This window comes from Triturus cristatus, chromosome 3_2, assembly GCF_964204655.1.
Source record: "Triturus cristatus chromosome 3_2, aTriCri1.1, whole genome shotgun sequence".
Taxonomy (NCBI): Eukaryota; Metazoa; Chordata; class Amphibia; order Caudata; family Salamandridae; genus Triturus; species Triturus cristatus.
Window position 1 is genome coordinate 165,848,201 of NC_140584.1, and position 25,996 is coordinate 165,874,196.

Below are 25,996 nucleotides of genomic sequence, written 5' to 3' on the forward strand. Positions count from 1 at the left end.
GAGGTCCTGCGAGTGGTCACGCGTGTCGCGCTGTTGCCTGAAGCGAGGAGATGCTTGCTGAATGTGTGGGAGCCAACTGACTACTCGGTTCCGCAGACGCGATGGGTGACTCTGGGATGTATGATAGCCAAGCGTGATATCGCCCAATTGTGGGGATCCCAGAGGCCCCCGACGGTGTCGGCCTGGAAAGAACACATGGATTGGTGTATGTTTCGTGAAAAGGTGGTGTATGTAGCGAGGGGTAAGCCTGGGGCGTGGGTGAAAATCTGGGGCCCCTGGAACGCCTATCGCGGGGGTATTTGCGAGCCGCCACTGCTGCCGGCTGCCTCACCAGCTCCGTCCCCCTAGCCGACCCCCTCCCCCAGTCGTGGGCAGGTGGTTCCCCAGTCCCTGATCTGTTCCCATTCCCCTCTTCAGAGTTTGGCGGTTGGTTGGGATCGCCCACTTAAGGAGCGCGTGTCGTCACTTTGGATTGTGGGTTGCCTTGCGGGTGTGGTTTTTAGTGTTGTTATGTTTTGACAAAAGGAAACCGGATTGTGGGCTTGGAGTTATGTGGCCCGCGCTATTGCTATCTCCTGATTTATCACTTTGCACCGCTAAGAGATTTTTCTGTATGTATGCCATATGCTTCTGCCACTCAAGCGGCCGGCCGGATGGTTGTAGGCCCATACTTGTAACCATTTGAGATTGCAATAAACGGTTTTCAAAAAAAAAAATAATAATAAATAAATAAATAAATAAATAACAGGGCAATAAAAGTATTTATTAAAAAAAAATATATCATTCAGAGATTGCTTGGGGCATTAATAATCCAAGACATTAATTTATTTATTTTCAAGAACCCTTACCTCATGACCACTCACATATCACCCTCGCCCGCCCCCTCCCCTGCAGAGATCACAGACATTAACATCATGTGCACAACTAATTGAGTTTACTATTGTTACCAAACAGGTGAACAGAGTTTCAACACTCTAACCCTGAACATTTGGAGCTTGCAGACACTCACCCTCTGTCCCTGGACTTTGCGTCTGGCTTCACATGAACAGCAATGCAGCAGTTTCTAGGAGCTGCTGGTTCTAATGCCCCAATCCTGCCGCTCTAATCCCCTTCATGTACACAAACAGTATGCATGTGCAGCAGAATGGCGATAAAATGCAGGGTTCTTGTGAGATGCAAAGAGCTTGGTAGAAACAGGTAGTTTTTGACCAAGTAGGATCACTATTAAGGTCATATGCCGAAGAATACGCATTTGCACCTACACAGAAGGATGCAATACCTGAGAATTAGATCAACCAGCATAGGACAACACAGACCTAACCGGCTACTGCCATCACCCAATGGGATGGAGTGCTCGCAGCTCCAAGAGAAGTAGGCATGGGTACCACATCAAAAAGTGATTAATCCTGTTGAAGAGGCAGACAGTACACCACAGCAGCCCAGCTTTTTGTTAACTGCAATCTTCCTACTCCGCATGTTAGGACATGTCATCCATTTTAGGACTAGGGAATACACAGAGCATCATGCATCTTTGTACTGGTCCACCTGCTTTTGGCACACATCACATCATGATTTATTGAAGTTTTTTCAGTGGTGACCAGCTGCTGGAGTTTGGAATGCTACAACACTGGATGCAGGAGCAGATAGACCGTTGCAATGCTGGTTTCTTATGAGACAGTGGTCAATGAAAAGGCACCTCCATTGCAGTTCATGTGGGACTAGCTGGGGGATTGCTGGGTAAACATGGATTGTGACAGCTGGAGTCTTTTACCTTTGGTGTCCTGGGCACTTCGTATTGGACCCACATTGAGCACCAGCAGATAAATTTACCCTGTGTCCTTTAGAGTCGCATGGTAATGCTTACTTTGTGAAATGGTGTCGGTTGGAAACTCGAAGGTCCGCAAAGCACACAATAACACTTAACACATCAATGTCTAGCAAATATTTTTACTCTTAAAAAAAAATTATTTCAATTAATAAACAAAATGCTAAATATGAAATTACAAATGTACACAAGGAACACCAGACCTCTGTAGCCCCTCCTGGACTAAATTTCTGTATTAAAATGTCATTAGCGTTTTAACAAAGTAATATCTCTTCCAAAGGTGTTTGTAACAGAGTTCAGAATAACGCCTTAAGATTGTAGAAACCAGAGCATTTACAATGTAAAAGCCCTTCTTAATGTGTTAATAACATCTATTACCAATGAGAAATGTAACTACTTAATAGGTCGGGCTAGCACAACGGCTGCGCAATCAAACAGCCATAAAGATCAATAAAGGGGTGGAGCCAAAGCTCCTCTCTCATACTGCTTTTGATTTCATTTTTCTGTGATTGCATGAGCTCTGGAATACAGCCAACGCGGTTTATGATCAGACCTAAAAATGGACCTTTTGAAGACGCCATCTCCTTCACTACATAGTACACATTCAGGCACCCAAGGCCTCTAGTTTAGACATGCCATTTGTATTCTACAATTCTGTTTTGTTTTCCCCAGAACCACTTGCTTCCAGGAATCGCAGCTGAGGAGGAACAGGATCACCAGCACCCCAAGAGGCACTGGTCATGAAGACTTCACCAGCAAAACATGACTCCTGAAAATCTCTCCCATGGTACTACCACCTACAAAATACTCAAAGCCTCCCTAAAGGCCAAAATCAACCCCCTTCCCCAGCAAACTGTTACATATTCCTTTACCTATAGCTGCTGAACTCCCTCCACCCCCTTTTCAACTAAAGTGTTGCCGTTTACCTGTGCTACGAAAACTGCGAACACCATGACTGTTGTCCTCCAGAAGTCTGCAGTCACATCTTCCTTTGGCTAAGTGTGTTTGTAACTCGCCCATTCACCCCCTTGCCAGGAGTACACACTTCACTAAGAAAAAAGTATTAATGACTGACTACTGCATCTTCTGACCTGCAGTCACCACTTTCCTCTCTTTTAGGCTGCTGTGACCCACCCATTCCCCCACCAGGCACTTTATACAATTAAGGCACACTGTGTTGGTGCGTTATAAATCTTACTTGTTATGATGTAGGCTGTAATGTTTCTCTCTACGGAAATAAGGGTTCTCAGCAAAGCTCAGTCTGGATTCTTGTGTCCCTTTTCTAGAATCTCTTCACTGAAGGAACAAAACTTTGTTTGTAGCACAGTTGGGAGCATCCAGAACAAAGACCCAAAAGATAGCAAGGGCTTACAGGGGAGCAATCTATTGTGTGGGGCATAAAACGTGTCAGAGCTGTGATAAAACTGTACAGACATCCTACATTCTTCTTGTATAGCTAAATGAACAATGAGAAGCCAGTTATACGGCCCTCTCAACTCCATACTCCGAAGTTAGAATGCAGACTAGTTGATGTGATGTGTGCTGTGCCGTAACACCTTGTTTAAAAACCCTTTTCCAGCTCTTCTGAATGGAATGTATCCACACTCTTAGGTCTTGCCCAGAACTTCGCAGACTAGTTGATGTGATGTGTGCAGTGCCATAAAACCTGTTTAACCCTTTTCCAGCTCTTCTGAATGTAGTGTACCCACACTCTTGGGTCTTGCCCATCTGCACTGCTACCCTTTTCTTTGGCCCCCAAGGATGGAAATCCATCTTTGCCTACACAGCTAATAATCTTTTTTTGCTTAGACTATATTTCCCACCTCCCAATCTCCTGACCAACCGTGGTGCTGGACTTGCCTTGATGGTGGTGGAACTCACTCTTCATGTGCTTAGCTGCAATGCTGTCCCTTCCATGCTTACTGTATTTATACCTTTCTTGTTGCTCGCTCATTATATATTTTCATCTATCCATCCATGCCTGACCACGATGCAGCCATCAAGATGCTCACTGTAGAGAAAGTCTACCGGTCCATCCCCACTGGCCTTACCTTGCTCGCTTGGTATGTAGCTCTCATCATAGTCTTCTTCAAGGATTAACTGGTCTCCGATGCGCATGGCAGGGCCAGCCATGACATCACCTCATCCCTTCCGGCGTGTCAAGGGTAGAAAAAGAGTACAAATTACAATCAACCGGTGGAGTCAGCACTAAATGTTAAGCATAGATACAAAACATCAGCTGTAAAGTGAACCAGAAAAGAAGCACTCCCCAGGTGACTGTCCTTTGTAGTAATGTGCCTGGACATGATCTACATGAGCCTTGATTAGAGTACAAACCCACCAGCAAACATCAGTGTAGCGTGCAGGTGATAACAGCGAAGGCTTATTTTCCACTGCGCTAAAGAACACCACAACTGCTAACCTAAAAAACTTTTCTAAAAATATATTCAAGACAATCAGTGGCTGAGAAGGGAGATCAAGTAATATTAAAATCGAACCCAAAGGATGAAAGGCATCCCATTACATTCTTCCCCTGCTCTACATCTTATGCATACACCCAATTTTGCATTTATGCATGGTGCACAATCTCGCCAGGTATCTGTTACTATGAGAAGAAACTGGCTGATATCATCTGACTGTGGCTACTGGAACTTCTGCCAACTTACCAGTCACCAAACTATTGCTTAAAGGGGTCAGGACTGAGTAGTCCTATCTGGCCACAAAACACGAACCATAAGGATGCCAGACACCGATCAAGCATCAAGCGGGATGTTAAATATAACAGCTCACATAAATGTTACATTTCTTACCTCAAGAATTTGGTACACGTGATTGCGCCTAGCAGTGATGCCAAACTAATTCAACATATTTGTTTCAATGGTCAAAAGGAAACAGGTAGTTGACGTTGGATGCATTTGGGGCATACTTTGTACTTGACATTATCTTAGCTGAGACTCAGGTGCACTATTCGGAGTCCACTGCAGATATGCTCCACACCCTAAAGAAAACTCTGCCTGTAGCGGGTCTTTTCTACTAGATTGAAGGCACTGCTGGCATTCAAGCTGCCTCCATATCCACGGTCAGAATCCCTTGCAGGTTGAACGTCACAAATAGCACAGGTTTCTTCTGTTGGCATGATCTTAAACTCAAAGCCCATTTCAAAACTCAAAGCACTGTCACTCAGGAAGTCACCCACAATGGAGAGGTGCGACACAGAACTGCACCTTACTGGTCCGGTGTTCATTCCAGAAGGTGAGCAGATAAAAAAAAATATATAACACACTGCCTGTCTGCAGAGGAACAGATAAAAGCACAAACACACTCACAACAGGCTTTGCATGAGGCAATCCCAGAGGCAAACAACGTAGGAAGTAACATATATGCATACACCACAATTTTAGCTGCTAAGTAACTGCACATTTTGAAAAAACACCAGATAATTGCATTCATACTTTTCGCAAGACCACCAGAAATAATTGTTCCAGGAATCCCTAGCGATATATAAAAAACATTGTGAGATAACCACACTGGGATGTCCACTGAAGCAGAACAAACTGCAGTCATTGGAAACCAATTTAAATTATGCAGAATATATACAAAATAACTTCTATCTGTTACCAATAACATTTTGAGCTATCCAGGGTTCAGTTTTTCACAGAAGCAGACAATGAAACTTGACACTAACCCAACAAATCCCCGAAGATGGAATATATAGAACTCTTACATATCCGTATCCCTCATACCAGGAGACTATACTAATAACCCTTGTAATGTTCTGAATTCTGCACACTAGAGATTAAGCTCCTATTAAATTAGCGATCGTAGTTTAAGATTGCTTGTAATCTGGAGCATTAAAATATCTATTGGGAGAGCGTGACTGGTTTGTACCTCAAAGCCAAGTTTTTTCCAGTTTTCATTCACGGTTCCGGTACATACACAAGTGTAAGTGTATTTCCCCGTTTCATATGCAGTCATGGTTAAGCCCTTTAGAAAAGGTGTACGACTCCAAAACCAGATATATTTTCGACGGAGCACCTGCTGCAATATTAATTTATATGAGACCTATAACTGCTCTTTTGTCAGAATCAGACTGTAGAGACAGACTTCTAAGCAACAATAACAGAGAAGCCAAGTTGGACTACGTCACTGTAATCGTAGCTGTAAATTGGAACTCTAACAAAAAGATTTCCTGAAGGCAGCAAAGAAAAATATGGTTCTTGCTGTGGCTTTTTGGAGAACTGGCTCCCTCATAACACTATGACAAAGAATAGTTTGAGAGGGTCCCCTTGGAGCAAAGGGACAGGGCTCCGTATTAAACCGTAAAATCAAAAAGTATAGTGTTGAGCTGGAATGTCCGGGGCGCCCTGGATAAGATCAAGCGGGGGGCGGTCCTGCAGTTCGCGAAGAGGGCCTCTGCGGATGTGCTGCTCCTACAGGAGACGCACCTGTTGGGGACGAAAGTGCTATGTCTCCAACGCTATGGATACACACAAGTGTTTCATTCGGGGTTTGCTCAGGGTTCCAGGGGTGTGGGTATACTGGTACATAAACGGGTTCCGTTTACGCATCATCGGACTTGGGCAGACACACATGGGAGATATATCTTTGTTATGGCGCGGAACAGGTGGTTTTTGGTAGTGTATACGCCCCCCCACCTGTCCTGGACATTTGCTGAACAACTCATGGCGCACTGGGCGGACATCCCGGAGGTTCCGTGGATCATAGGGGGGGGGGACTGGAATGATGTGATGGATCTCCCTAGGGACCGACAGTCAGGGGGCCGGGGGAGAGGGGAGAGTCGACAGATGAAACTCAATGCGCTGGTCTAGCATGGGTGGATGCCTGGCGGCGCTGCCACGGCACTGCCCGCGAATACACATACCTGTCGGCGGTACATTGCGCCTCCCGACTAGACTACATCTTCCTCTCTGGGGCCGCGGAGTCCCGGTTGGAGGCAGCGGAGATTTTTTCGCGAGGGCTATCGGACCATTCCCCGGTGTCTGCGGTCATACGGATGGGGGTGTGGGGCGGTTGTTTAGTTGGCGGCTCTCGGTGTGGCATCTGCAACAAAACGACTATAGGGAGCATATGACTACGGCGGTAGATCAATACTTGTCACGGAATGTGGGATCAGTGTCCGGGGCGGACATGTTGTGGGAGGCGCTGAAGCACACACTACGCGGGGTGGATATTTCATACTGTGCGGCGGCCTGCCGCGAGCGCCAGGCGGGGCTGGTTCGGGCGGAGGCTGAGGTCGTGGAGCTGGAGCGTAGGGGCCGGGAGGATGGGGGCGAGGTGTAGCGCCGGCAGCTACTTTACGCACAGCAGACGTACGGATCTCTATTGCTTGACGAGGCACGCCAGGTTTAGCTAGCCACCAGGAGTAGAGTATACCAATGGGGGGACAGTCAGGTGCAATGCTACACAGGCTGTGTCAGGGGGTGTATCATACCCAGGACCTCTCAGGGATCGTGGACCCAGGGGGCATGCCTCTTGCGGATCCAGGTGCGCTCACCAATAGCTTCGCTACATACTATGCAGGCCTATATAGTCCCAGCGAATGTCTCACGGAAGCGGAGGTGGAGCGGTTCCTGCGTGATCACCCTATCACGGCTTTATCAGAAGCGGCAAGGACTGCATTGGATCTTCCGTTTACGGTGGATGAATTTGGGGAGGCGCTGGGTGGCCTCAACCTGGGCAAGGCCCCGGGCCCGAATGGGTTCCCGAGTGAGTTTTTCAAGAAGTATATCCTACAATTAGGTCCACATTATACGGCGGCGGTGGAGGAGGCCCGAGAGTGTGGATTGCTACCCCGGGACTGGAGGCATGCCGAAATTGTGGTGTTCCACAAGCCGGGCAGACCCCCGGAGGAGCACGCCTCGTATCGTCCGATCTCCCTCCTCAATGTGGAGGCAAAAATTCTGGCAAAAGCTTTGGCCAATCGTCTCCTGCCATACATCACCTCGTTGGTCCACCCGGATCAGGCGGGTTTGTATGCCCTCTCGCGCTACGCGACATAACATTCGGTGGGCCCATGTGGCGATCGCTGAAGTGCAGCGGTTGGGGGTTCCAGCAGCCATGTTGTTGGCGGACATGGATCGGGCATTCGATTCCCTTAGCTGGCGATACCTGCTGCTGCAACGCTTGAATTTTGGCCCTCGGTTCATATCCTACGTGCGGCTTCTCTACAAAGAGATTACGGCCTCGGTCAGGGTAGCGGGGGCGTCCTCAATGACGATCCCCGTACAGCATGGAACATGCCAGGGGTCCCCCCTGTCCGCGTATCGGTTTGCCCTGGCCATGGAACCCTTGGCGGTTTGGGTGCGGATGGACGCGCAAATCTCTGGCTTTGAGTGGGAGAATGGACTGGCCGACCGTATAGCTCTCTATGCGGACGACATCCTCTTTTTTCGTACAGACCTTGACCGCATGGGGCCCCGGCTACTCCGTATTATGCAGATATTTGGTGAGACGTCGGGCCTCTTCATGAACCCCGGAAGTCTACCCTGTGGGTATTGGGGGGGTCCGACTCAGTTGCAGGGGTGGGCGTCTCCGGTGCGGATGGCGGCGGGGGGGGGGCTTCAGTATTTAGGGGTGTTCTTATCAACTACTCCGGCGGTTTCTTGGGAGCGTAATGTGGTGCCCATGTGGGAGCGTGTTTGCCAAGAGATTAAATTGTGGACCCGCATGCCGCTCACCATATTCGGCCGGTCTGCGATTTTCAAGATGGTGGCCCTTCCCCGCCTTTTGTACCAGCTGCAGAATCATCCGTATAGGATTCCACAGGGCTGGTTCCGTCAGGTGAACTCGACCCTGGGTTAGTTCCTGTGGGAGGGTGGGGTGGTTCGGGTGGCCCTGCGGACGTGCTGTCTCTCAACCTATGAGGGGGGCTGGCTACGTCAGATCTGCTTTCTTATTATCAGGCCTCCCACCTGCTAGTTCTGAATGAGTGGTGGTATGGGGATAGGAGGGACCCGGCATACGCAGTGGAGCGGTGGCTCATGGTCCCACACACACTACACACCCTGTTATATTCCGCCGCGCATCGGGTGCGCTTGTCACCGGCGACGCAGGTAATCTTTCAGATTTGGTGCCAGGCGCTGACACGAATTGGGTGGTGGAACGTGATCACGTGGGAAACCCCCCTGTGGCACAATGGGCGACTACAGCAGATGGCGGCCCTGTCAGGGTTTGAGGGGTGGGATCAGATAGGCATCTCCACCATAGGCGATGTGGTGCGGGGGTGCGCCTTGAAGTCCTTCCAGGATCTTCAACAAGAATTCAGCATGCCGCGGACACAGTTCTATAGGTACCTCCAGCTCCGTCATGCACTCTCCCCCAGCCTAGCGGGCATAGACTCCATAGCTGAATTTAGCCCAGTGGAAGCGAAGCTCTTCATGGGGGACCTACAGGAGCGGAAAATCTCCAAGATATACCGAACGCTTGTCATTCACAGCTCCCCCTTGCTCCAGCATCTCAAGGGAAAATGGGAGGATGATGTTGGCCCCCTTGATGAGACGGACTGGACGGAGGCGCTGGCCTCGCCCCGGGGGCAGCCATAGCTATCCGACTACACCTCATTCAATTTAAATACCTGCACAGGGCTTATTTTACCCGTAGGAGGCTGTGGCGGACGGTCCTGATTGTTTCTCCGGAGTGTCTCCGATGTGGGCGGGAGGAGGGTTCCTTCTTTCACACAGTATGGCTCTGTGGGTCACTATCCCGTTTTTGGAGAGGGGTGTTGTCTTGCCTATCCGAGGTGTTGGGTTGGGATCTTCCTGCAGACCCTAAGTTGACACTTCTGCACGTCATGGACGATATTGGTGGCAATATATATATAAGAGACATTTGCTGCTGTTGGGCCTTACACAGGCCAAGAGGGATATCGCCCGGGCATGGAAGGCTCCGGCAGCTCCCTCTCTGAACGTATGGAAGAGGGGTCTGGACTTTAGCATGGGCTTGGAGCTCCCCATATTTGCAGCTAGGGGGTGTCCCCGTAAACATTACAAGATATGGAAGCGTTGGGCAGCCAGTTCCGGAGGAGCGGGAGGAGGCGTCCATCAAGTTCCCCGGGGGTGAGGGGGCGCGCGCAGGGACTGGGGTCGGAACTGTCTAGCTTATGCTCATACAGGATGTCGCTTGTTAGATATGGTATGGTGCGGTCGTGGGGGATCCGGGAGTTGGGGGGGGGGGGGGAGGGTTGGGGGTTTGTTTTTCAACTGAAGTGCATCTTCAAGTATCCTACTAATGTAAAATGTCAATGACATCATGGTTGCAATGCTTTGGCAGGTACCTCTGGGACTTCAGGGGCCAGCAATTTATGTGTTTGTTGACGAATAAAAACTATTTAAAAAAATCAAAAAGTATTCCCTTAGGCGTCCAACCTCGCTAAAAGTCACATTCACTAAAGTTTCAAATAACGTACAATCTCAAACTAAAGTTAGAGTTTGAGATTTACCTTTACTTGAAACTTTAGTGAATATGACCTATGGTGAGGTTGGACGCGAAAGGGAATACTTTTCGATTTTACAGCCGCTCACAAACAAGAACATCTCCTTTGACAAACATTTCGAACTTGAGAGAGCACATCGCATCCCCCGACGACAAAATAACAGTTTTGCCTCTGGGGGCCCGCCAAGACAGATTATCTGCAAACCTCTGCGCTACAAACACATGGAATCCTGGAATCCATACGCAAGCACAGATTCATCACCTGGGAAGGTCACCGGATCACCATTTCACAAGACTACACAAAGAGTAAGCTTCCTATCCCCTCAGACCTAGACTACAGAACATGAAGATTCAGTTTTCCCACCAGGTTCCACATCGCTTACAAAGGTTCACTGCATCTGTTCCATGAAGACCGAGACCTGGCTTCCTTCCTTGACAACATCCAACAGGCAGAGATACATCCTTCTTCAATTCAGAAACATCGTAATGTATTGCCACTTTAATGCTCTGCTGAATGCCTTGCCTTTTTTGATAATCACTTAATTACATCCCTTGGTTGTATTTGACATTTGATAATGATAACGCAGATTGAAATTGTCTGTAATCATTTGCCTGCTATATTTCATAGTCTTCCTCTCCCACAGAAGCTTAGGTACTTCAGATATGTTCATATTAACGTATCATTGGCTTGCTTCAGCTGATGATGGTTTTTAAATAGCTCAATTTCTAGTTATTAGGTCAAGAAGACCTGCTGCTTGTTTTGAAATGTATTGTTTCCCTTATATGCTCGGCTGTCAGAATTGTTCACTCACTTCTTCCTAGTTAAGCCCCTATTGGGCTACACTCTTATCAACACATCCGCACTTGGGCTGATTCGCTTATTTGTGTATTTGTTTTGTGGCGCCCAGGAGATGTCTGGCCTCCTCCTTTGGGTCCCAATCTATTTCCGTTTCAGGTTGAGTGGGAGGGATGGGTGGGGGTGGGTTGCAGAGTCGGTGGGCTCTAATTGTAGGTCTTTCCTTGTTATTTTCCCTTTCGCCCATCCTTTTTTCCTATTGCCTTCCCTCAATGTAACGCTAAGAACGGATCTGACTGGTAATACTTATTCCGATTGGATAAGTCTACCTTTGCCACATGACACAAAAGACGCCCCTCAATGCAACGCATTGTGATGGGTATGACTAACTTGTGTCCTCCCGTCATTTCCTCGTATCCCAGATGCTGAAGACAGATCCCTCTAATAACTTAACACGAAAAGGTTGAGCCATCCAGCTAAGAGGAGGAAAATTCTTGAGTACTCATTCAGATGTAACATACTTCCATTACAGGAATCTAAACTTTATGTCAATGGCATCCCCTCCTTTGAAGGCCCTTATGTTTCAGAGGCCATTGTTTCTCCTGCACACAAGAAGAATGGGCTACCCACTGTCATAACCAAACATGGGAAAATTACAGTTCTAGATATGCTTGCCGATCAGAATCGGAGGTGGCTAGTCAATAAACTGTTGAAATCTGGTAAAGAGTTTTATGTGCTGAATATTCATGCTCCCGATGTAAACGATACACATTTCTGGCAAATCACTGGCAAATTGATTGCTGGACTTCCCAGTGATTCCTGACTGATCAGACGTTACTCTTCCACCTGATACCACCATAGATTGTAGCTCAAGAGCCAAATTTAGACCGTCGGCATCCCACAAGTTAATCCACAAGATTTGCTCTAATACTCATTAGTAGGCTCCTGATGTACTCAACACCCGGATACCAGAGACTATACTTTCTACTCTTCCCCATCAATCATTCTCCAGAATTGACCACATTTTGGTGTCTATTTATATGGACAGAATGATTTCTGATTCCACCACTGAAAACAAATTGATCTCAGATCATTTACCCATTTCAGCCTCTCTGGACTGGGCCACAACTATCCCATCTGAACTGTCAAATCATGGAGACTCAATCCTGACATACTACAGGACCTTCCCATATTGAGACAATCCACTCAGCCATTAAAAACTTCTTCCAAGATAATCCTCCTGACCTTTTCTCTCCCCAAATGTGTTGGGACACCTTAAAAGTCACTAATAGGGAAGTGATAATCGGCATAAACTCTCACATCAATAAGTCTGCAGACTCACACATGGAAAACTTAGAAACCAAAATCAAACAATTGGAAATTTGGTACCAGTACGAGAAGGGTACCCTTCTATTGGACACCCTAACCCGAAAAAATATGAATATAATAAAATCCTGTGAACCAGGGCTGGCCTATGGGTAACCAAATGTATTTCAATAAAACTTTGTGCTGGAAAACCACTAGAAAAGTCCTATATCACTACTTAAAAACGTAAACAAAACCGGACCCAAATGACCCCGTGTCAGAGACAAGCAGGGACTACTATATCTAGGCCCTCATAAAATATCCTGTATCTTTTTAAACTTCCATCAGAATATATACGCGGAAAACGTTAATGCTGGTGGCATGGTTAGCTTGGTGTATCTAAATAAACAACCTCCCCAAGCAGGATGCCAAAAGCTAACTTCATCTAAACTAGGCCAGTACAGAACGGGAATTACATGAAATCCTTCAAAGTTGAGAAAGTCAGTTTCTACAAATTATTCACAGAGGAGCTATGATCCCCTGCTGGGCCTCATCCATAACTATGCCAAACTGAATATATAAGGGGCGGGATTACAGCGAAGGCAATATTAGATCTTATGCCTAAGGAGGGCAAAGATCACACTTACCCAAAGAACTTCAGGCCGATATCGCTTATCAACTTAGACTGCAAACTATATGCCAAAATACTAGCTAAGCATATTGAAGCAATACTACCCTCTTTGATCAGCCCTTATCAAGTTGGCTTTCTGAAAGGGGAGGCTCCAATGATAATATTAGATTATTGGGTCACATTTTACAAAATCCCCAAAACCAAAATTCTCAGTGGCAGCGATAGTACTCGATGCTGGAAAGGCATTCAACAAGGCTGCATGACCCTTCTTGAAAGCCTACGCGTCTTGCATTAATATGGGTGAATCGTTTATAAAGATGGCGATGGCACTTTTCTCAAATCCTAGTGCCAAAATTAGAACTAATGGTGTCCTGTCCGATTCATTTCCTTTCAAACAAGGAACCAGACGGGGTGCCCTCGGTCCCCATATTTGTACCTTTTAGCCACTGAACCACTTTTCTTGCCCCTAGGTGTAACAAATGTAACAACTCAATCTGACTAAACATCGATGGCAAACATTTTAAATGGCAGCTTATCCCGACAACATTTTAATATTAAACGACAATGCAGGTATTGCCATACCTGAAATTATGGCTACTCCTTAGTGTCGGGTTATACCCTCAATAAGGACATAGCTGAGGTCTACCTCTTTAACGTTGCATACACCAAAGAGGTTCTGGGGTTCTCTGGCCTATCATGGCAACCAAACTTTCTCAAATATTTAGGATTTCAAATCAATGATGGCCTGGTCGAATCCATAAGACACAAAAAGTCTTTGGTTACCCAAAAGGTTGAGAAATTCCTGGAAAGTTGGTCACCGAAACTCCTTACTTGGTGGGGTAAAATCAAATCCATAAAAATGATCATAACGCCGATTGTTAATTACTTTACTAAATATGTCCCAAATTTTCTGCTTAGTTTAGTTATTTAGTTGCATAGACCGTCTACTTAACAAATTCATTTGGAATTCTAAAAAAACGTGAATCTCCTTGAAAGAACTTCCTCTACCCAAGCACCTAGGTGGTGACAAACTGCTAGACTTTAAAAAAAATAGCAATTCGCTTTTCTGGTTGTCCAAGGTGCGAAATGGCTTGATCGTGCTTTTTACTTCATGTCCCCGATGGCTTTCACTTGAAGAGTCACATGGAGATAACCTTTCTCTGCCATCTTTTTTAACTATATCCAAGGATGACAACATCCTTAATAACCCTATTCTGAATCATACTAGAAATGTTCTGCTATACCTCAACCTTTTCTGAGGTGAAAGTTTGGCACTCCCTAAGGGCTTCTATCTCGTTTAATAAAGTTATCAAACTTGATCCTAACTTCCCCGACATAGGCCCGTGGCAGGCAGAGGGAATTTCTACTGTTGATGACTCTGGCTCCAAACAGCACCCCCTTTCGTTCTCCGACATCATACAAAAATATAACTTTGCACCCACCGACTTTTATGACTTTCTTAAACTAAAAGCAGCCATTTGTAAACACAAAGCTTTCCCGTTTAAGGAAGCCTCACTACCAATCCTCCGGGCACTAATTAAGAAAGGCGGACATGTGGCCTCCAAAATATATGCAAAGCTCAGGTATTTGACCACCTCGTTATGTAACTCTGCTCAACAGAGGTGGTGTTCTGACTGGTCCTAGGAGGGGCTCCTTAAGCCATTAGCCATCGACTGGCCACAAATATGAGCTTCCCCAGTCAATAAAAAGGTAACACCCAATCTTTCCTAGACAAAACTACACATCCTTCACAGAACCTTCGGGACCCTGCACTGGTGTCTTGGCCACCATGGGTCTTATGCAGGCCTAAAGAAATCTACTCGCAATGGCGAATCAGATTTAATCAGGTCGTGCTAGTTTTAGCACCTAGTAGTCCGTTCTGGCGAGTGAACTTACACTGGAAAGGAACAGGTGTTATGCACTCAGAAAGTGAATGAGCAATAAAGATGCCATTAAATCTTGTTTTTATCTGGAAACTTTTGCAGTCTGTTCAAGGAAAGAGGTAAATGTCATTTTGTCTTTTTACAAATTGCTGCTTGGAAAATGGAGTTAATTTCTCTCTCCCTTACTACAGTTAGAATATTTTGTCAGGTAAGCTGTCTTACAATCATTGTTAAACAAAAACACATTTAAATAGCTTGTAATTGAATAGTACAAATATTTCAAAATAAATCAGGAATTATGAAAGCAAATTTTTTTGTAATTAAGAAATGTGATGCAAACAAAGATTTAAATAGGAGCAAAACAAATAAGAACACTTTACTTGGTGATGTGCAATGACACTTATTTGCAGACACTCTATTTCCAATCATTATTGTTTGTACACTATATAGTTTGATCAGTAAAACGGCAAATGTCAGTAGGAAATTGTGGACATTTCAATGTAAAATCTGCCAATTGCAAATGACAGCGTGCTACCTTTTCATGCTTTAGTTATTTGATAGTTTATAAAAATGATTTTAGAAACATTCCTGCACCCACCCTGATAACCTGTTTAAATTTGGGGATCCCAAGTTTTTTAAAAAGATTAAGTTGAAGATTCTGTTGGGTTTCATAAGAACATGGGTCAAAATAAAAGGTGCAATAAAGGTGGGTTATTTCTCAGGTAGGTCACCATTATGGAACTCTCCCGGTTCCCCGGTGTGGCTTCTTGACAGCTTGGCAGTACCTCTGAGAGAGGCGGGTCTGGAAATTTGGGGAGATCTTTTTTTTGATGGAGTTTTGCTATCTTGAGACCACATACTAGCTAGAGCGGCGTTAGATCTCTCTAAATTTAAATATCTACAGATAGCAAGTTGGGCCCGTATGCAGAGCTCTGTCAGAGGTAGGTTCGAAATAGGTGGTGAGAGTAGTATAGTGACCTTGTTGATGGATAGACCCCCTGCACCTAAAGAGATTTCGTTTTGGTATAACTTGTTACTAGATGAAGTTGACGGGGAGTTTGCCTTACCTGAGACATTATGGAGTTCCTCTTTCCCAGGGGAAGACCTTGAGAACATCTGGTATTCCTCTTGTAAAATCTTATGGGATACGGTGAAGCCATCATGGTTATGTAGGAACCACCTTTTTACTTTACACAGGGCTTATTACTCCCCACAGCGGCTATCTAAATTTTCTAATGAATCCACTGTGGCATGCCCTAAATGCGGATTGTTAGCAGCCTCGGATCTACATATGTTTTATGAATGCCCACTGGTGTTACCTTTTTGGGACGCTATTAGCACACTGTTGACAACATCTGTGGGACATCAAATTTCAATTAATGCACTGTTCGTAATTTTTGGAACATCACTGGAAGTTCAAGGTTCGGTTAAAAAACTTTTGTTTTATTGTATCCTACTTGCAAGAAGAGAGATATGTAGGAAATGGAAGGATCCACTGCCTCCCACCTTGCTGGACTGGCGCTTATCAGTATTGCGTACATCAAAAATAGACCTAGTAAGATCGGGTAATCCCGAAAAACGAGACTTTTGGCACCTCCTGAATTGGGCCTAAGTGTGTGCTTGGGGTTTTTTTTTTTTTTCCCCCACATTGTCCGATGATTAACGCTGCTTGGTCTGCTCTCCCTCCTAGATATGGATATACCCAGATATGGCTATTTAACAGCAGCAACATTGCCCCTATATGGATTAACATTTCGCGGTGTTTACTCTGGAGAGTCTCTGAATAACACTGAGTGCTATCCTTGTATGTGAGAGCACTACCAGTTTATCTGTGACAGTGTATCGTACCATTTTTTCTCTCCTAGAGTTTCTATGCGACTCTCCAAGGGCAAAATGAGGACACAAAAAAAAAAAAAAAAAGAAATGTGATGCAAACAAAGATTTAAATAGGAGCAAAACAAATCAGAACACTTTACTTGGTGATGTGAAATGACACTTATTTGCAGACACTCTATTTCCAATCATTATTGTTTGTACACTATATAGTTTGATCAGTAAAACGGCAAATGTCAGTAGGAAATTGTGGACATTTGAATGTAAAATCTGCCAATTGCAAATGACAGCGTGCTACCTTTTCATGCTTTAGTTATTTGATAGTTTATAAAAATGATTTTAGAAACATTCCTGCACCCACCCTGATAACAATGCTGTTAATGAACTAAGAGGCAATTCATGGGTCATGTGTATTCTATATGTGGCTAGATTTGTATTATAGAAGAGCCACCGTTTAGACTATTAAACCAAACAAAAGAGCTTTTTCGCACAGCAGACATGCTGAACTCACGTATTTTATGGGGCTCTGGTATGTGTTAATTAAGAAAATGGTGGCTCAGTGAATTAAAATATTTGCCCATGATCACATCATTTGAAACCAGTTTATGGATCAAGAGCATTATAATTAGGTTGAGTAGAATATTTAAGTCACTAGACCCACAGGTCTAGTAAACTTTTTATGATTTTTCAAGGCCTGGTCATCTGGACAAAAGCACCTGTTTGAGTTGCAACTCCGAGAATGCAGACCTCCGCCCTATACTATATGAATGCCCCTCATTCTACAATTTCTGGATTAATATCCATAGCACCATTAACAAAATCTTTCACACTAAACTCCCTAGGACTTTTTCGTTTTCCGTTTGTGGTCCTTTCAGCCCCTCACACACAGCTGGACTTCAGAGAGATGACTTGTTACTTAATGTTAACTTTTGCCCACAAAACGATATTCTCTTCTTGGAAATTAGCGGGGAATACCTCAAGTAAAGGAAAGAAAGGGAGGTCCCCTACAAGGCTGATCAGGGACAGGGGCAACAGACTGAAAAAGAGTACGTCCCTCGTAACCAAATGGTCAAAAACAGGCGTAAACACTACTGGTGGTCAAACAATAACAAATACAAGAGGACATATAACAATTACTATATATCATGAAGTCAACAGTACGGATAAATCATCAACAAAAACTTTTTTACATTTGCATTGATTATTTATTTAATACAATCATATGAATTATCGCTGTGGTATCTTTCAAATATGCTTTTTGCTGTTGTAGAAATACGTCCGCATATTTGCTGAGGGGTTACTGGAACATAATACACACGTCTTCCAGGTCATTGTGTACCGCGTTTCACATGGAGTACGTGAGCAATACTACAACGTCCATTTTGGATTGGGCCATCACGATCTTGGATATTTACCATGTCCACGGTGACAAGCACACCAGTCATCAACATTTCGCCACAGCTTCACCACTGTGCCAGTGTATCCACGGTGACACGCACAGCTTATTCAGGACACAAGGTTATATGCACATCACATCACTGATTTAAATGGCGTATTTCAGAATATTAAACAAGGTTTCGACTTTTGTTCAGTGTGTGTCAGCGCATCCACGGTGACACGCACACCATGTTTTGGATACTCAATTATACGCACACCAATGAACAACCAAACAGGTTAAGTGCTACATCTTTTTATCTAGATTTCAACTTAGTAAAACACTAATTCATTTAATATATTCCTTTTCAATAATTGAATCACACAGGGCGATATCACCTATTTTACTTTCACAACTAGGACCTCCACCTATAGCCCAGGAATACTGGATCGATATGTTTGAGAATTACATTGAAGCTTTAGATGAGCAAAATGTTCGTCCTTCAAGGAAGAAAGCATTTTTACTAAGCACCTTAGGCAAAGAAGGTCACCATGAGTTTAAATATTTGCCTGCAGCATTAGAACCTAATGGTCAACAGGTTCAAGATGAATACCAAGAACCAAACAAAATCTCAAGATTAGGAATGCTAAAGAGATTAATGTAGTCAATTTTACATGCAACCGCAAAATGAGAGTGAGTTGGTGGCCAAATGTGCTGCCAGGTTGAAAGAATTATCTAAAAGATGTCAATTTGGAGGAATGGCTGAGAAACTTATTCATGACCAACTGACTGTCAAATGCAAAAGAAAAAGAAGTGTGTTTTTGGACAGCAAAGAACCCATTCTTAAAGATGCCAAATGAGATTGCTAAAGTTGTTGAGCAATCTGAATACTGCATGAAGGAGAAGGTGAAAAAAAGATAAATCTGGCAATGAAGTTTCAGTGATAAAAGGGGAATGTGCTAATTCTGTCTGATTATGTACGGTTTGTTAAGTCTAGTACAATACCTTTTGAAAATCGGCAGAACGGTAATGGTTGTGTTAGATGTGGGAGTAGTTACCATACTTTAGATTTTAAGACTGGATTTGTACTTAATAAAGACTGTAACAAGTGCCGCCATAAGGGCCGTTTTCGTCTTATATTTAAGAACTCAAATAAGACCAGATTAGCAGCAGTAACAAAAGAAAAATCTATGGATGAGTATTTGGATAGGATATTAAGACATCAGACGCACCGCCTCCCTGAACACCTTCAGGAAGACCCTTAAGACCTGGCTCTTTGGCTAAACAGATCTGCGACCCCCCGTCAGCACCTTGAGACCCTCACGGGTGAGAAACGCGCTTACAATTCCCTGACTGATTGAAGTGTTGAAGTGACCATTAAGTTAAGGGCAGGAAATTTAGGCTTAACATATAGTTTGTTTAAAAAGATAAAGTAGTTGGATTTAGAGTCTGGAACTATTATACCAAAGAGTATGTTTCAGAACGAATGGCCAACTTTGTAATTGTTATATAAAGACATTTCCCCAGGGGGCTACCAAGGTGAGGCTATACACATTAGTGGGTTAATGCATGCCTCCATAAAATTTCAGGATACAGAAACTGAAGGGAAACTGTACATATCAGAGGAGACAAAATGACATTCTACGTACAGCCACGTAACCTGAGGTCACGCCATCAGGCCCTGGCAAGGGTTAAACGCACCTCTAGAGTTAGGATGGGAGACCGCTCCTTCTCTAAATTGGCTGCTGTGCAGTGGAATGATCTCCCACTTGACCTACGATTGACAGATGAATATCTGCCTTTCAGAAAGAAGCTAAAAACCTTCCTGTTTCCTAGGTACTAGGTGGATTAGCCATTACTCAAGAATATCCCACGCCGCAACCAAATACCCTTTCCTTACACCGCACTGTATGTTCTCCTTGAGCCGTGATGTCCTTCGGGATGAATGTAGCGCTTTACAAATACAAATGGTTAACCTATTTGGCATGGGTACATCAATATAACCAACATATCATTAATCCCAGAGCACCCAATGAGATAATGCTGGTGGGTGATGTGACTTCATCTAAAAATCAGTAAAGGAGCGGAAAATGTTTTCAAAGCCAATTTGGGCTACTTGATAAGATATGTGCACAAGATTGCTTATAACCGGAAGCAGTTTCTGTGCAATACAAGATTAGAAGAATTCCCACTGTAGCCCGGGCAGAAGTAAATAAAATAGCAAAATGCTGTATGAAATGCTTAGTGATGGAATATGTGAGCCAGTAAAAACCTCAAGTTCGATTTCGCCTGTTATTACCGAGAAAAGTGATGGCCGGTTAAGGATCTGTGTAGTTCTAAGATTATTTGAACAAAACACTGTTGTGGACATGTAGACCATGACTAAAATAAATACACGGATATTGTTGTTAATGGGTGATAAGTATTTTTTTTTAGCTAGATCTGAAAAAAGCTTAGGAGATCAATTAGCATGATGAGTCAAAGGCCCTAACATCATGTGTTACTGTGGTGTGTGCCCATCAATTTACTCATATGCTATTTGAATTATCTTTAGTGGCAAGTGTATTCTAGGGGATTATGACCTAGATTTTTAAGGGAATGAGAATTATTCCTTATTTTCAGTGCAACATTCTAATATTTAGAGAAACCATTAAACAACATACTGTGGTGTTAGACGAAGCTTTGCATAGATTGTCAGGTGCAGGTCTCACACTCAGACAGACTAAAGTGTACGCTATTAGAGGAACAGGTAGAGTACTTAGGCGGACCCAATATCTGTAGGAGGGGTAAAACAAAAGGCAGATTTGTTGAGTGCAATTGAGTTGGCACCTGCACCCACTCACAAAGATCAGTTACAACACTTTATGGGTCGTTTAGAATACTATTAAAAAGTTTGTTTAGAGGTTTGCTGACAAAACGGAGGTTCTCAGTATTTTACCATGAAAGGTTGGAATTTTGTGTGAGGTGAAGAGCAACAAAAAGATTTCGATGTCATTAAAGAAGAAATCTATAATGCTGGTTTTCTTGTAATCTGACACTAAACTGAAATCTGTTCCCACTGTTGATGCCAGTGTAACCCGTGTGGCGGCAGTGCTTTCTTAGATCCATGGGAGGAAGGAAAAACTGTTGCATTTTCCTCTGGAATATTGAAGAATACTGAAAAAAAATGACTGTCATTGAGCGTGAAGTTTTAGCAGCTGTGTGGGGTGCGGAGTATTTCTGCACTTATTTGTGAAAGATGCAATTTCTGTTAAGGATTGATTACAAACCTTTGGGCAAGATAATACTTCCAGGTGGTGCTGGTAAAGGGTCAGCGAGATTGGCTAGGATTAGCAGGTATATTACAGGAATACTGGTATGTATTGAAACACAAGCTGATGGTCTTTAAAAGCTTATGGTGGATTGGCATCAAGTAGAAGGACTAACCACTAGAGCAGATTGCGGGATGAAGCAGTGGCTTCAGTACAGGACGCAGTAGCCTAGGGAGCTGGTTTTATTACGGTTGAGGAGTGGATGTGTGAAATGGATTCCGATGTCTCTTTAAGAGAGGTAAATAATCTCCTTCATATAGGTATTACAAGGGAGAGTGCTGTGTCACCATCTGTAAGACCTTACATGAAAGTTTTGGATGAGAAGACAGTGTGTAGAGGTGAGTTGTTAATTAGTGTTGAAAGGCTTGTTTTGCCAGTTAGTTTACCTCCTAAATTGATTAGTATAGCGAATTAAGAACATCTTCGGCAAACCAGTAGGAAAAAACACCTGAAATCGGAGTTAGGGTGGCCAGGTATGGGTGATCAGGTTCCTTTGGGTGGAGAATAGCAAAGTTTATGAAGAGGGAGAAAAAAGATTGAGAGTGGAGTGTAATCTGAAGTGAGTCGTATAGGTGATCATGGGGAACCATGGCATCCTGTATGTATGGATTTTGTTGGTCCGATGAACGATTTAAGAAGTGATTTAAGGTTTGCCATGGTGGTAATAGACATCCACACTAAATGGTTAATTGTAGGAGAGGAAAGTTATCCATCTGTAATAATAATGGAACGCAACTTACGTCATGTGAGATGCAAACTTTCTTGGTGTCTAGTGGCGTTAAACACAATTGCACATCTCTTTATAAATCCTCAGATTTATAAAGAGATGTGTGTTAGATCTGGGGGTCCCTAGTTGGCAGGGTAGGTACCACTGTCCAAATAGGGTCCCTTGCTTCTAGTCAGGGAAAGGGGGATACACTGTTAAGATAACCCCTGCTCACCCTCTAGGTAGCTTGGCCTGAGCAGTCTAGGCTATCAAAGGCAATGTGTAAAGTATTTGTACCAACACTCACAGTAACACAGTGAAAACACCACAGATTTACTCCACACCAGTTTTAGAAAAATAAGGTATCTTTACTAAAAACTTCACAAGACCAAATACTACAGAAAAACCAACATACAATTAAAAAGATTACTTTAAGATAGTTCAAGAGTTTGCAGAAAGTACTCCAGGATGTAAAAGTCAGCGTCCTGCACAATGCGACTCTCAATGCACAAAATGCGACACCCTCGTGCCCAACAGTACCTGTAGTTGCAATAAGGTTCCCAAAAGCTATAACAAGGAAGATGGCAAAGGCGATGCGATACTCCTGAGATCTTGGGGAGGCTTTGCAGCAGCCCTGCTTCACGCAGCAGAGGTGGATGCGCCGGCTCCGATCTGTAGGGGGAGGATGCGATGACTTTGGCTTTTGTTGCGTAGTTTTCTTAGGGGGAAGCTTCACGCACAGGTACGATGCGACGATCTTCGGTGCGGCGCAGCGCTGACTTCTGGTGCCGCAACCCTCGATGCGTCACGGGACGGGACTCTGCGTCAACACACGCAGCGACTGGATACTTTCACGCACCGGCAGTGGTGCGGCCCGCAAACTGGTTCTGCGACGAGCCTCGCAGCGTCAGGAATCTTCTCGCACCGGGACGATGCTCGACGCACTCGGCGATGCGGGGACTCCGGGTGCTGCGATGACGCCGCGATGAAATTCTCCTCGCACTCTCGTTCTTGCGACACGCAATCGGATGATGCGTTGGGTACCAGTTACTCTTTTTCACGCTTCTGCTTCCCAGCTCCCAAACACAGCAAAACGACCTCCTGAGGCCCCAAGACTGGGCAAGCACTCCAAGGCAGGTCAGAACTCCTTCAGCAGAGTTCCAGGGGAGCTGGTGGTGAAGTCCTTTTGTTCCTGGGACTTCTTAACAGGGAGCCAGCTCTTCCCAGGCCCTTGGAGATCAGAATCAAAAGAAGGTGACACAGCAAAGTCCTTCCCCTCTCCTTGGCAGCAAAGCAAAACAGCAAGCAGGCAGTCTTCTCCTCTTCAGTTCTTTTCAGCTTTCTCCTTGGCAGAGGTTCCTTCCTAGTTCCAAAGTGATCTAAAGTTTAGGTGTCTGGGGTCCTCTTCTTATACCCCTCCAAGTCTTTGTCTCTCTTTGTTTCAGTGGGGGGATTCCCCCTGCTCAAACCGGTTCCTGGGTGTGCTCTGCCCTGGAGCACCTGGTTCCTTTCAGAGTGAGGGGCAGGGTCGTTAGACGCTCAGCAGGAGGTGGAGCCTTCTTTGTGCTGGCAGAGGCAGAGTCCTCAGCCTGGCCAGCAGGGGGTGGAGCCAGCATTGTGATGGCAGAGGCAGCCCTACTCAAACCCAGGGGCTACTCCTCCCACCCATCTAAAGCAGATCTCCCTATTCACCCTGCTGCTGACTCATCCAGACTCCTGGAGCCACCTAGCCCATCACATGACACCAGTCAGCCAACCAGCACACAGGCACACAGGAAGGTTAAACAGGAGAAAAGCTACTTTCTAAAAAGTGCTATTCTCACACAGTGAATTTAAAAACCATCTTGCTAAAAAGATGTATAATTAAATTCTGAACACAAAGATACCAAACTTGGATTTTCTATCTTGCCTTTAGGGGAAGATAGGCATGTAAACAGCCTCCCCCATTCTGTCCTATGGGCAAGATAGCCTCTCAGCAGTGAAAAACGAAAATGGCTGTAATTCACTACCAGGGCATGTTACACACCTCAGTACATGCCCTACCTTTCAGATACACTGCACCCAGCCCAGGGGGGTACCTAGGGCCACCATAGGGATGCCTGACATGTACAGAAAGGGAAGGATAAGGCCTAGTCAGTGGTTGCACTGGCCAGGTCGACATGGCAGTCCTGGACTGCACATAGGCACTGCCAGCAGGCCTAAGATCATTTTAGCGCTACTCCTGTGGGTGGCACAATCGGTGCTGCAGCCCACTAGTAGCATTTGAATCACCAGCCCTGGCACACTCAGCGCACTTTACTAGGGGCTAACAGGTGAAACAAATATACCAATCATGGATAACCAATCAATATAACAATTTATACAGAGAGCATATGCACTTTAGCACTGATCAGCAGTGGTAAAGTGCCCAGAGTCCTATTGCCAACAACCACGGGTCAGAAAAAATAAAGGAGGAAGAAGCAAAAAGTTTGGGGATAACCCTGCAAAAAGGGCCGTTTCCAACAATGTGCAATTGTGTTTAACTGCGTTAAATGGGGTTGTTGAGAGGCTGGTCAAAGGGATCACTCAGATGGCATACACAGATGGTAAGAAAATTGAAAATAAGGTTTGATTACATGATTTGAGCTTACTGCACAACCATACATACTGTTAGTTAAAAATCACCATTTAAGTTAATGCATGGTAGACTACTGGGAGAGAAATTAATACAGGCATGGATTAAAGAATAGGTGTTAAAAGGTGGTACGAAAGAAGTTATGCTTGGTGTGGAGGAAAGTAATCTTTGCTGCATCAAAAGTGGTTTAATAAAATTCAGAGATCCCTTTTAGACAAAGTTCTTCAATACTCATCTGAGTTAGAAAATGGTGAAAGTTGGAATCCTAGGACAGTTGCATTGTATCAGACAGGTGGTCATTGCAGGGTAGGAGTGCTGTAGCTTCACATTGACGAAGAACAATGAGTTGAGGACATCTGCCTGTGAACAGGTGAGGTCTGCCAATGTAAGTGGGAGGGGGAAAAATAATCTGGTAGATGACCATGAGATTTCACAAGAAAACACTCTTAACTCTGGCTTATATCGAGATACTCAAAGATGTTGCAGAGAACGCAGACCGCGTGCATTTTTTCTGTGATTAGGCAAGCTTGCTATTCTCATAATGATATATTGTATTTAATGCTTGTTACTATGTATTCTTTCTTCTTTTGTTTTGGATTTTCTTATTTTATTTACATTGAAAGGTAAAATATAGATTATACTGGCTCATCCTGTCAGAGACATAATGATCACAAAGTTTCTGTATTCTGGTATGCATGGGCATGCTAAGTGAAGTCAGTTGATTACGTGTGACAAGTGGAACTGAATAATTTGCTTATACTTGCTGCGACCCTCTCAAATTAAGCCAGCTGGGGAAGACATGGAGGGCTACGGACCTGTTGGGGTGGTTTGAGTGTCTTTGGCCCTGCCCCCCTAGTGGGATTCTAGGCTCTCAGCTTGTTGCAGTCACAGACATTGAGGTTTTTGCCTTTCACGGGGACTGCGCGGTGGGCGATTCTTGTTGGCCTGGATGTTCGGGTCCGGAGTTGTTCGGACTCACTGCCTATGGGTGGGGGGGAATCTATGGGAGTTATTGTTTTGGAATGTAGAACCTGCTGTGGGATTGAGCTTACTCTATGATGATCTGTCAGGGTGATTAGTACGGTGCTCGAGTGGGGGTGTGAGGGTGCTTTGCCTCAGTGGTGTGCAGTGGGAAGTGAGAGAACAACTTCCCATGTTGTCATGGTCACTGCCTGGAAGCGAATAACCTGGAACGTGAAGGATTGGAGCAACCCACAAAACAACAGTGTACGCTCATATCTGAGGCATTATGGCATTTCAGTTGCG

At 44.7% G+C, this 25,996-nt stretch overlaps 1 protein-coding gene across 4 annotated transcripts in view; it reads right to left on the reverse strand.

The window, feature by feature from the left end:
• Nucleotides 1-25,996, reverse strand: part of CEP164 (centrosomal protein 164) — a 341,304-nt gene that overhangs the window by 289,953 nt on the left and 25,355 nt on the right. For all 4 annotated transcript variants that reach the window (XM_085647440.1, XM_085647438.1, XM_085647439.1 and 1 more), the window contains exon 2: nt 3,877-3,973. In XM_085647440.1, coding sequence (XP_085503566.1) covers nt 3,877-3,958 — 82 coding nt within the window. In that variant the 5' untranslated portion in view covers nt 3,959-3,973. The remainder of the gene's footprint in view (nt 1-3,876; nt 3,974-25,996) is intronic.